This window comes from Herpailurus yagouaroundi, unplaced genomic scaffold (assembly GCF_014898765.1).
Source record: "Herpailurus yagouaroundi ecotype Mexico unplaced genomic scaffold, PumYag 187, whole genome shotgun sequence".
Classification (NCBI taxonomy): domain Eukaryota; kingdom Metazoa; phylum Chordata; class Mammalia; order Carnivora; family Felidae; genus Herpailurus; species Herpailurus yagouaroundi.
In genome coordinates, this window is record NW_024412418.1 from 1835607 (window position 1) to 1847545 (window position 11939).

General features: G+C 45.7%; 1 protein-coding gene across 4 annotated transcripts in view; it reads left to right on the top strand.

Moving 5' to 3' along the window:
- Positions 1-1133: 1133 nt before the first annotated feature.
- The window catches only part of CBLIF (cobalamin binding intrinsic factor), a 14510-nt gene continuing 3704 nt past the window's right edge, over positions 1134-11939 (top strand). Inside the window, exons 1-8 of one of the 4 annotated variants that reach the window (XM_040495041.1) lie at positions 1134-1253; positions 2183-2359; positions 3416-3529; positions 3962-4102; positions 5910-6091; positions 9612-9789; positions 11150-11351; positions 11459-11581. In XM_040495041.1, coding sequence (XP_040350975.1) covers positions 1175-1253; positions 2183-2359; positions 3416-3529; positions 3962-4102; positions 5910-6091; positions 9612-9789; positions 11150-11351; positions 11459-11504 — 1119 coding nt within the window. In that variant the 5' untranslated portion in view covers positions 1134-1174 and the 3' untranslated portion in view covers positions 11505-11581. Of the gene's footprint in view, positions 1254-1291; positions 1384-2182; positions 2360-3415; positions 3530-3961; positions 4103-5909; positions 6092-9611; positions 9790-11149; positions 11352-11458; positions 11582-11939 lie in introns of those variants that run through there. The other 3 variants (XM_040495039.1, XM_040495040.1, XM_040495043.1) reach the window with 3 other exon arrangements.

The following is an 11939-nucleotide window of genomic DNA, read 5'->3' on the forward strand; positions in this document are numbered from 1 at the left end:
GAAAGAGAGAGAGCACAAGCATGAGCGGGGGAGGAGCAGAGAGAGAGGGAGAGAGAGAGAATCCCAAGCAGGCCCCGCAACGTCAGCACTGAGCCCGATGTGGGGCTCGAACTCACGAACCATGATATCATGACCTGAGCTGAAATCAAAAGTTAGACGCTTAACTGACTAAGCCACCCAGGCAACCGCCCCGCCTCCCCCCCCCCCCCCCCCCCCCCCCCCCCGCGCCAACTTTCTAATTCTTACTTTAAAAGATAATACCTGAAAGCCTTGGGTGTTTGAAACTGCTTTGTCCCCAGATAAGGAAAAAGAAATCAAATAAAACAATTTCTGGGAAACTCAGGTCCATTGCTTGCCTGAAGTCAAACAGCCTCCAAGAGCCAAGGCTGGGACCCAGGTCACAGTGACTTATTAACCGCACAAAACCTGCCTCCACCCAGCAGACCCTCCCCCGACTGCATGAAAGGGTATGTTGTAAAGCCTGCGCCTTGAACCATAAGTAAGGCAGTGCCTTAGGAACTGCCTGGACCTAGGGGAAGTGGTTGCTGATGAACAGCCACAGGGGTGCCTGGGTGGCTCAGTGGGTTGAGCCCACTTCGGCTCAGGTCATGATTTCATAGTTCATGAGTTCAAACCCTGCATTGGACGCGCTGTGTCGGTGTGGAGCCTGCTTCAGATCCTCTGTCCCCCTCTCCCTCTGCCCCTCCCCTGCTCGCTCTTTTTCTCTCTCTCTCTCTAAAATAAACATTAAAAAAAAAAAAAGACAGCCCGGAGGTGGTCTGAGCAGGTGTCTGAAGGCCCAGGAGGAAGGCCCGTTTATACTCGCTCACTCACCAGCCAAGCTCCTGATCTAATGGCCCAGGATCGTGGGAAAGGGCACTTCGACATCACTGCCTTCACTGCACGCCCAGCCCCAAGCGTCTCATACTGGCGGTGCCAGCTAGAAGTCACCTTCACACACCTTGCAGGGTCTAGACTAGTTAGATAAGCGTGTGGAAATTAGTTCCCTCAGGGAGGGCCAGGTCAGCAAAAGCGGTTAGGAGTGGCTGGGAGGGAGGGGAGGGCCGACTGGTTTACGAAGAGAAGCATATATAAGGGAAACGAGAGAAACACTCCGCTTTCAAACACTAGGATTTGGGCCCGGGACCCATAGACAGGACAAGAAGAGAGTAGGATGGCCTGGTACATCCTGTACCTCCTGAAGCTTCTCTGGGCTGTGGCTGGGACCAGCACCCAAACCCAGGGCTCATGTTGTGAGTACAGCGTTTCCTCCAGAGAAGTCAGGGAAGCCGTGGCCCCAGGGACAGGGGCAAACCTCACACGCTGAGGTCGGCTGAGGAGAAAGTGATTGCAAACAGCAACCACTGTAGGAGTTCCAAGTGGGTGAGTCAGGGAGAGCGCTTGGTTCATCTTTCCTAGCTGCATAGTGTAAGTTCTATGCAGAAGGAAGTCTATGCGTTTTTTTTAAGTTTATTTATTTATTTTTGAGAGAGAGAGAGAGAGAGAGAGAGAGAGAGAGAGAGAGAGAGAGAGAACAAGTGGGGAAGGGGCAGAAAGAGCAGGAGAGAAAGAATCCCTAGCTGGCTGCACCCTCAGCATGGAGCAGGTCTCGGGGCTCAATCTCATGAACCGTGAGATCATGACCTGAGCTGAAATCAAGAACCAGATGCTTAACCGACTGAGCCAACCAGGTGCCCCGAAGGCTATGCATTTCACATTAAGAGAGATTGAAATCCTGGTGCAGGAATGATGGCTGGTGGCACAGACAGAGAGGCTCAGAGCTGTTCTGACCTCGTGCCACTGCTAGGGATATGGGTACTCGCTGAGGACTGGTCATATCCCAAGTCTTCCATATTTTTCATGTCAGACTGAGGAAAAAAATGCAAGGAAAACATGGTTTTGAGGGATGTGCTGGAAATAATATGAACTGCCCATGAATCATATTGCTTGAAGTCACTAAGTGAGAAATCACTTTCTTAAAGATAAGGGTTGAGAAGATGTTTGGTTTAATTGGCCTCAGAGGAAAATCTCAAGGTTTTCTCCTTTTTCTTTAATAATCATCCCTACATGGGAGCATCCTGGAAGGTACCAATGCTAATCCTGTCTTCTGATTGACTCACAGGAAACACGTGTCTGAGATGAGAGAGAGGGTAGGGGTTAGTTAATGCCCTTCTCTTTTCAGCTGTCCCCCCAGCACAGCAGCCCTTGGTTAATGGCATACAAGTGCTCATGGAGAACTCTGTGACCAGCTCAGCCTTCCCAAATCCCAGCATCCTGATCGCCATGAATCTAGCCGGAGCCTACAATGTGGAGGCCCAGAAGCTCCTGACTTACAAGCTCATGGCCAGTGACATAGCCGGTGAGAAGTCAGAGCCCCTCTGAACTCTCCCTGACTCTCCAGCCCCAGGTCCTAACTCCACACACCCCCTACTCCCATGCCACCTGAGATTATACCTGAATCCTCTCCCTGATTCTCCAGCCCCAGGTCCTAACTCCACACACCCCCTACTCCCATGCCACCTGCGATTGTACCTGAATCACCCAAATACCTTTCCCTACAAACCTGGAAAGAAATGCATGTGAAGTCAGAGCATTCGCAGAAGAGGGCAGCAACAATGAAAAGGCTCTAGATCAGATGTAACAAGAGCAGGCTTCCAGTTCTGGCTCTATACCGCGTATTAACTCCATGACCTTGGGGCACCTGGGTGGCTCAGTCAGTTGGGCATCCAACTCTTGATCTCATCTCGGGTCTTGATCTCAGGGTCCTGAGTTCAACCCTGCCTTAGGCTCCACACTGGGCGTGGAGCCTCCTTTAAAAAATAAAAGTAACTCGGTGACCTTGAACAGGTCACGAATCCTGACCAACCTCACTTACGCATCTGCAAAATGTAGGCGATTCTAATAACAAGGACACTAACAGTCATAATAAGAATGATAGTAATAATCAGATCTCTGTACTGCCTACCTCCCAGGAGTAGCCCTGACAATCAAGTGAGACAATAAAGTTAAAGTTATTTTCAGGTATGAATTTGTATGGGTGTTCTTGCTGCTTTTCTAAACAGACACCAGAGATTCTCGATGAAGTTGTCAAGTCACGGAGTGGTCACCAGAGTAAACATTCCTTGAGAATTTGTCCACACTTCTTTCCTTAAAAAGGAGAGATCAAAAAATTATCTAGGTGGTGCCTGGCTGGCTCAGTCAGAAAAGCACTCTTAGATCTCAGGGTTGTGAGTGTGTAACCCATGTTGGGTAAAGAGATTACTTAAAAATAAAATCTTTAAAAAAAAAAAAAAAAACCTATCTAATCACACTATTAAAAATTCAATGATCTGGACAAAAAGAGAGTTCAGCCCTGGCGCCAGGCACACTCTTCCCTGACAATACCTTAGTAACCCTTTTGTTCTCTCCTCCACAGACCTGACCACTGGCCAGCTCGCCCTTACTGTCATGGCCCTCACCTCCTCCTGCCGAGACCCTGGGAATAAAGTTTCGATTCTACACAGACAAATGGAAAACTGGGCTCCTTCAAGTAAGAGCTCATCAGAAGGGAGGGAAGAGTGAGGCAAATGATTTTTCCTGAGAATTTTAAGCCTAGAACGAAAGAGATGGGGGAATGGAAACTGAGGGAAGAAACACAGCTGCCTTTGCTTAGGATCCCTGAGATCATCCCACTGCGAGATATTCACTTCGATTCCAAGTGAACTAGAGAAGACCACTGTCCCCAGGGACACAGACTTATGCCATCACCTGAAGACAGCCTCGTCCCTTTTATTCTCTTCTCATGCCGGGTGACATTCTTATTCTGAGAAGTGTTGAAGTTACCTTTTGCTAAAATGGAGGCTTTCTTTTTGGACAGGTTTTCTAAACATTTCTATTTAAAAGGTTTGGCTTTTCCCTTTTTCATGAACGTCCTCATTCTGGAGGATGTTAATCTTACGGAGGCCCTCTGTCCCCTTCCCAGGCCCCAATGCTCAGTCTTCAACCTTCTACGGGCCCAGTCTGGCGGTCCTGGCACTGTGCCAGAAGAACCCTGAGACAACCTTACCCATAGCGGTCCGCTTTGCCAAGATCCTGCTGGCCAATTCCTCCCCCTTCAACACAGGTGAGTCGGTCACCACTCCCAGGCACTGCCCTGAGCAGGGAACATCACGGGCACTGAATGGGGGGCCGGAGGGGACAGTGGGAGGGGGAGTTCTCCACGGAGGAAGAGCTCAGGATCATGAAAATGTCTACAGATGGGAGGTACTTCACAAATATTTGTTGGACATGTGAATTAAGGAATAAATGAAAGGGAAATAGTAAGACAAAGAAACCAGGACGGTACTTGAAATGTCTTGACAATGACAGAATCTTCACTGGAAACAATAAGCATGTCACTCACCCAAGTCAGGAGTTATTTCCAGGCAAATTCTTGAATTATTAAACCAATGTCTAGACTCAGCCATACACTGAACCTTCTCTTGTATCATTAGTGGTGATTCCACACTCTGTTCTTCTCAATGTTTCTCCTTATAACATTCAAATATTCTCTTTCAACTGAACAGATACTGTCTGGGGGCACCTGGGTGGCTCAGTCGGTTAGGCACGCACCTCTTGTTTTCAGCTCAGGTCACAATCTCACAGTTTGTGAGTTCAATCTCTCTCTGCCTCTCTGTCTGTCTCTCTGTCTCTCTCAAAATAAATAAATAAACAAAAAACATTTAAAATACATAAACAGATACTGATGCTCCTCCACTTCAAGGATATACTGGAACCATCGTATTCCTTCTTTCTGCAACCTTATGGCTGCTTGTGAATGGAAGCTTCTCCCCTCTATGGCACCAGGTCCTTCTCTGTCCACCCTCCCCTCCTGCAGATGATGGTGCCGACTCTGAATAATGCCGTCTGTGAGGACACTGCTGTATGCCCCTCATTCATGGTCACATTTTCTCCTCTGCCACTCTCGAAGCAAGAGTGTATCTCAGGTTAACACCCCATTACCCATGCTTCCTCAACAACCTCTCTTGTCTCAAGCAAACGCTCTCATTTCAGGCTTTCAGACCAAGAAACAAAGGCTCTGGTACGTCCCTGGGAGTCAAGAGCAGACGGGTCTCCGTGTTCCATCTGGGACCTCATGCATTGCTGGGGTGTCTCTGTCAGTTTTGGAAATTTGGACTTCTTTGCCAACACTGGTTTCAACAACACTGTCTTCCTTAATGAGTTTATGCAAATTTCAGGCGGAGATCCCAGTAGGGAGGGGAAGATCAGTCAAAGAAAAGATGTCATCTGGCAAGTCTTGCATGTGTTCTGGTCTTGTCTTGCCAGCGCTTGCTCATTCAGTCCATGTACATTTTCCCATGCAAATCATGAAAATGCCCCTGTGCTGGGTGCCATGGGGGGGGGTGCAAAGTTCCTGCCACCCAGAAGCTCACAGAGCACGGTAACAACAAAACAGAGCAGCGAGTGCTGACATTGCAAAACAGGTCCAAACAACACATGCTAAAAAATAAAAAAGGTCAGGAAAGAGACCGCACCTGTGGCATAGGGCTGCCCAAGGGAAGGCTTCAATGAGAGGTGGCGATGGCTCGGCCTTCAAGCATTGGTGACATTTTTAAAGATAAACACTAGCACAAGAGAAATGGGATTGAAACAAGCACCAGTCTACATTAATTAAAAGCTGTGAAGTCACATAGATCTGGGTTCAGATCCTGGCCCTGCTATTTACTAGCTGTGTGGCCTTGGGCCATTATTTGGCCTCTCTGAGCCTCCATTTCCTCAGACCTTAAATGGAGACGATTATAGGTCCTACTTCACAGGTTGTCCTGAAGAATAAAGGAGATAATGTAGCTGGAACACAATAAGCACACAGTAGATGTTGCTTGTTCATATTGTTGTGGTGATGGTTGCCTTATCCCCATTGTGATTCACAGACACGGGAGCAATGGTGATCTTGGCTCTGACTTGTATGTACAACAAGATCCCAGTAGGTTCAGAGGAAGGTTACAGAAGTCTGTTTGGTCAGGTACTAGAGGACGTCGTGGAGAATATTAGCATGAAGATCAAAGACAATGGCATCATTGGAGACATCTACAGTACTGGCCTTGCCATGCAGGTAACACATCACCAACGCTCTCTGCTGGGTCCATGCCAATACGGTAAGGCTGGGTTGTAGGATCAAGAGACCAGGCTTCTAACATCTCTGGGAAAGACCAGCTAGTTTAACCTGAGGTAGATACCTTGTGGTGCTTATGTCTTAGTCTCTATACTGGTAAAATGTAGGTTGAGTCTTATTTCTTCCCTAGTTCATGGGCAAAGTGTGAAAATAAAATTATGTGAATTCTTTTCTCATTCTTGGGGAAAAAAATACAAATCAATCCAAGAAACATATCAGTTTATTACTGATAATGATCGGTTTGTTCATAATATTTACAGACTGATGAAAATTTGATGTATAAAAAATATAAGGATATTAAAACAAGTCCTAAAAAAAACTGAATTTTCTGATTCCATCTTGCCAGTCAAGTGTTCTTTTTTTTTTAGCCCTTTACTGTGATCCAAAAAATGTGGGCTTGTATTCAAAGTGATTAATGAAAATAACCTAAAGGTGATTGGATGTCTAATCTTTGTCAAGCTCTTTTATAGTCTCGATCTCATTTCAACCTCACACAGTGCTCTAAATGGCAGAGCCAAGTTTGTCTGGTACCCAAGTACATACCCAATCCTGTGCTTCCCTGGGAACCCAGATCCCCAGGCTTAGATTCTATGAGACGTTGCTTGATGCATCTCCAAATGCAACCCCCTTCCACTGATTAGGGTTGACCAGAGCAGCGTCCTCCCGTGGAAGACATACTAAAGATAGTGGGGAGACATAACCAACTAGAATCATAAATTAAAGGGTCACCTGTGGCCAAATCCTCTCGCCCCAACTGAGAAGTCTGTGCTCCAAAGTCTCAAAATGCCTAGTGTAATTAATTGGAAAACGACATCATGACCTTCTCCACTCAGAAAGCCCAGGAAACAGAGAACCATGGAATCACAATGCCAGCCCTGAACCTAATACACTACAGTGGTAGGAAGAAATCCGTACATGGGGAGGAGTGGAGACTGGCCCTGATTCCACACATTAGAAATTACCAAAGGGCATGAACAGACTAGAAATCAGTTTATGTTAAACGTAAGAGTGAACACCAAGTCCCCACTCCATGTCCCATGGTTAGGAGCAATTAATGAGAACAAAGTCAGCTTCCGTATCATGTCATGGTGAATGAAATTTTGCCATGGAACAAAAGACTGTTTGTTACCATGGCTGAATCATATGAGACCAGCTCCGGGGCTCAGGTCTAGAAAGCTGTGTGGAGTATCACAGGCAGTCTGGAAGGGATATAAGATGGGTTTTATCTATGACTCGCTTAAAATAAACTTGCTTCACCTTAGTGCCAGACAGAGAAAGGTTTGCTCTTGTTAGTTTGGCTTGTGAATTCTGTTTGGGATTTTTATCACCTGCAGGGTACACTCTGATAAGCTGTGCCTGAGAATTAAAGCTTTTCCTATGAAAAGACAAAACCTCATTCTTATCCAGATATCACAGGCCACGTGGATTTCTAATCAGTTAGGAGACATATCCTCTCCCCACTTGAGTTAAGGCACACATCTAGAGTTTACTCAAGCAGCCTGTAGTCCAGAATAGCCAGATATCTAATGCGTAACTTTTTTCTAATTAAAAGTGTTGTGGTGTCAAAAACCAGAGGGCTCTGGACGTGTAACAACTTGAGTTTGAAGCCCAGATCTGCCACCCTTGTGGGCAAATACTGAATTTCTCTGAATTTCACTTTCCCAATCAGAACAAGGATGCAAGGATAGTTTTTACAAATCACAAGCACAAGGCGATGCTCAATAACTGTTCACGGTCTCTCCCTTTTCAGCCTTCATTCTTCACCTTCCAGGACGCCAGTGCCCTTCAAGGGGTCTGGGCCACCCACATGGCTTCCCTCGGCATTCATGTGGCACTTCCTCTGTTCCCGAGTTTCTTCTCTTGTTTCCATCACTATTCCAAAGGTTTCAAAATTCCTCTGGTAGGGATTTAACTTGGAAAGGGACCTGATAAACATCTTCATGCAAAGTTATCAATGGCTTCTCACAGCATAATGTGTCCTTTCTCTCTAGAGTGTTGGCATTGGTAATGTTTTATCCCAAAGAGCTACATCTTACTTTTGGGATTTGAGAATTGAATACAGCAAGTGAACAAGATATGGCTGCTGAGGAGTACCTACCTACCTGATGCCCTTTAAACCAAATTTCCCTGTAAAGTGGCCTCTCACAAGAGCCACAACTCAGGGTTGCCAAAGTTAACAGTGATAGTCATGCCTATCCAAACTGTCTGATTGTTCATCAACTGCCTTTGGCTTACAAAGCCAGTTCTGACTCTCCTCCCCCTTCGCTCATTTCCCATTTTAAGATTCAGGTGAATCAGTCAACCAGCAATCTTAGACCATTGACATACTCTGATGGTCATGGTCAGCACAACCCTAAAGTGAGGGAGATGGTAATGACAGCTTATATAACATACATCACAAAATGCTCTTGCTTATCATCCCATCTGAACCTCAAATGAACCTCCAAAGGTAGGAAGAAATTATGATTTCTATTTGACCCAATGAGATCTAAAACACAGCAAAGTAGAATGAACTGCTTGGTGTATTTAGCAAGAATCATTTTTGTAAGTAACAGAAACCCAAATAACTTAAGAAAAAAAATTGGCATTTCCTATTTCATATAGACTAGAGGGTCCAGAGCTGGATTAATTTCAGGAGCAGCCAGAAGAAAGGACTCAAATCATGGTTTCGGGGACCACTCTTTTTTCATCGCTCAGCCCTGGTTTTCTTCATTGTCTCCTACTCCATGGTTTCTTCAAAGTGGCTGAGGAAGATGGTCACCAGCAGCCCACCGCTTACTTACATGGTCCCAGCTGAATACCCCCAGCAGGAAAGAAAGAAATGCTTCTCTCTCTGAGTGTCTGTATATCAGGGAAGGACTCTGTCTAGTGTGTATGCCCACCAATCACTGTCACCAAAAGGATGGCACGCTATGATTAGCCCAGCCCAGGCCATGAATCCACCCCTGTGGCCAGGATTGTGGAGCCTCTGGCTGACAGTCCTGATGTGAATACAAAGTGTGGGAGGAGTCCACCAAAGGGTGTGCAGGACAACACAAAACAAAAGAGTTCTCCTATGTTTCACTGGCCAGGCTGTTCCAGACTAGCTGCCCCTGGAGCTTGCTTTGCCCAGCTCTCACCTTGTTCTAACTTTAAGAACTATTTTATATAAAACATACTATAAATGCAGCAGCCCTAATAGTGTTCCCCAAATCTGTTTGTTGCACAAATATTTGTTGTGTGACTGCTATGTGATAGACACTGAGCTAAGAGGTGGGGACACAGAGTGAACAAAAGAGACATCGTCCTGAACCCTGGGCAGCTCAATTTTGGACTCTGGATGATCCCCAAGATTAGTGATCAAGTGTTTCCCTTATAAAACTTATAAAGGCCAACTCTCAGCTATGCCTAATCAACCAATCTCTCCCTCTCCTTCTCCCTCTCTCTCTCTCTTTCTCTCTCCCTCTCTCTCCTGCCCCAGGCTCTCTCCGTGACACCTAAGCACCCTCCCAAGAAGTGGAACTGCAAGAAGACCATGGACACAATACTTAAGGAGATTGAGCTGGGGAAATTCCACAATCCCATGTCCATTGCCCAAATCCTCCCTTCCCTGAAAGGCAAGACATACCTAGATGTGCCCCATGTGTCTTGTATCCCTGGTAAGAACTCTAAACATCTGCCTTTCCTTGTGGTATAAAGTGGAAACTTATGCCCATAATAATATGTGGATCAATTTCAAGTGGCATATAGGCTTGTTATGTAGGCAGAGACGCATCTGATTTCCAATTCCCAAGTGTCGTGTCTTAACACACAGCCGTGCCAGCCTGCCCTCAGAGTTCAGCCCCCATGTCCACTTCACTCAGTACACATTAAATGAGCACCTACTATAGTAGGTGGTGAAGATGATGCTGAAGATGATAGTGAAGTGAAATGATGGTGAAGGGGGAAGGTCCATGGTCTTAACAATCAGATGATATATAACGTCACTCATTCATGGGATGAATGCCTCAAACATTACACAGTATCTTCAGATATCTGCTCTTTACAAGGTCATGAGATAGATACATAGACAAAAACCACAACATTTGGAAGAATGAAATAAGCATTAAATAGAAATAGAAGCCACATACAGTGCAAAAGCAAAGGAGGTATGGCCAATCACTGATCTGGTCTGAGAGACTTATGAGAAGAGCAGAGTTGGCATTTCAGCCCAGACGTGGAGATCTAAATACGAAGCCTTGGTGCTCCTGGCACACCAAAGGAATGGGGGTGGAAACCTGGCACGTTACCCTCTGATTTGAAATATCTCTATTTTATACAATTAAAAATATAATACAAGGAAACTTAAAATTCAAACACTGCAGAAATGTACACAAGGGAAGTGGGAGTCCTGCATAAAAATTTTATCACTCCAGAGAGAACTAGTCCTTGGTAGACATAGCGCCAACTCTTCTTTGTTATCAAATACTAGTATAAAGCACTATTCATCTCATGTTGCATGGACTTCCCGAGACAAGCAGAGATGACTAAGCTCCTTGTCTATCTCAGAACAGAATCTATAGAGACCGCGATCAAGCAACCGGATCCCAAGCACAGCCACATTCACCTAACTCCTTAGACTGCTTCCCAGTGATCTCCCCACCTTCACAAGATGGCTTTGGAGTCTTTCCTACTATTCTACACTACAGTTGCCCAGGCGTTTTGTTAAATGGCCTGCAACTTACTACCAGTGCCTCCAGATTCACAGTGGAAATTCCTTCAACAAAACTCACGTTCCTTATAAAACTAGCTGTCAGCTCTTCAGCCAAAAACAACTCTCTAGAATGGAAATGAGAGTTCCATGGACCACACCAGTTCCTCGGAACAACCCACCAAGAACACAATATCATTGCCATTCCTTGAAATGTTTGTTTTTTGGTTTGTTTTTCTTTTAGGATGAGTCGCTAACAACAGAGATTTTGCACCTAATAGTACAAACCCCATAGTCTTTAACAAATTTGGCCTGTTTGCTCTTCACAGGTCATGAAGGGCAACCAACCCTCCCCAGCCAAACCAACCCTGCTCCCACCTCAGCATCCAACATCACCGTCATATACACCATCAATAACCAGCTGAGGGGGGTGGAGCTGCACTTCAATGAGACCATCAATGTCAGTGTGAAAGCTGGATCGGTGCTACTTGTTGTCCTAGAGGAAGCCCAGCGCAGAAGCTCCATGTTCAAGTGAGTGTTGTAAGCGACACGCACATTCCCCCCAGGCCTTGCCTGAATTCTCATCCTCTCTCTCTCCTGCCTTTTCTTACCTTTTTTCCCTTCTGATAATTTAACAGATCTTCATCCCATCACCCCTCAAGAGGCCTGCAAACTACCAACTAGGCAAGGCTCTCAGGAAACATTAAATCACCCAAGTCAACATATGATAGAGTTTTACAAACAGGAATTCAAAGGGGAGAGTCTGTTGTGGATTAGAATAGTCCAGAAAGGCTTGGGGCTTTGGACCACATTCAAAGGATAAGTACTGTAGGGCAGATATGGGTAGATGGTATTCTAGGAAGAGGGAATGGCTAGAAAGAAGCATTCAAGGGGTGTTTGGGTGGCTAAATGTCCTCAGTTAAACGTCCAACCTGGGCTCAGGTCATGATCCCACAGTTCATGGGTTCAAGCCCCACATCGCCTCCATGGTGAGTGTGCAGAACCTGCTTGGGATTCACTCTCTCTACCTCTCTCTCTCTGCTCTTTCCCCACTTGCACTTTCTCTCTCAAAATAGATAGATAGATAGATAGATAGATAGATAGATAGATAGATAGATA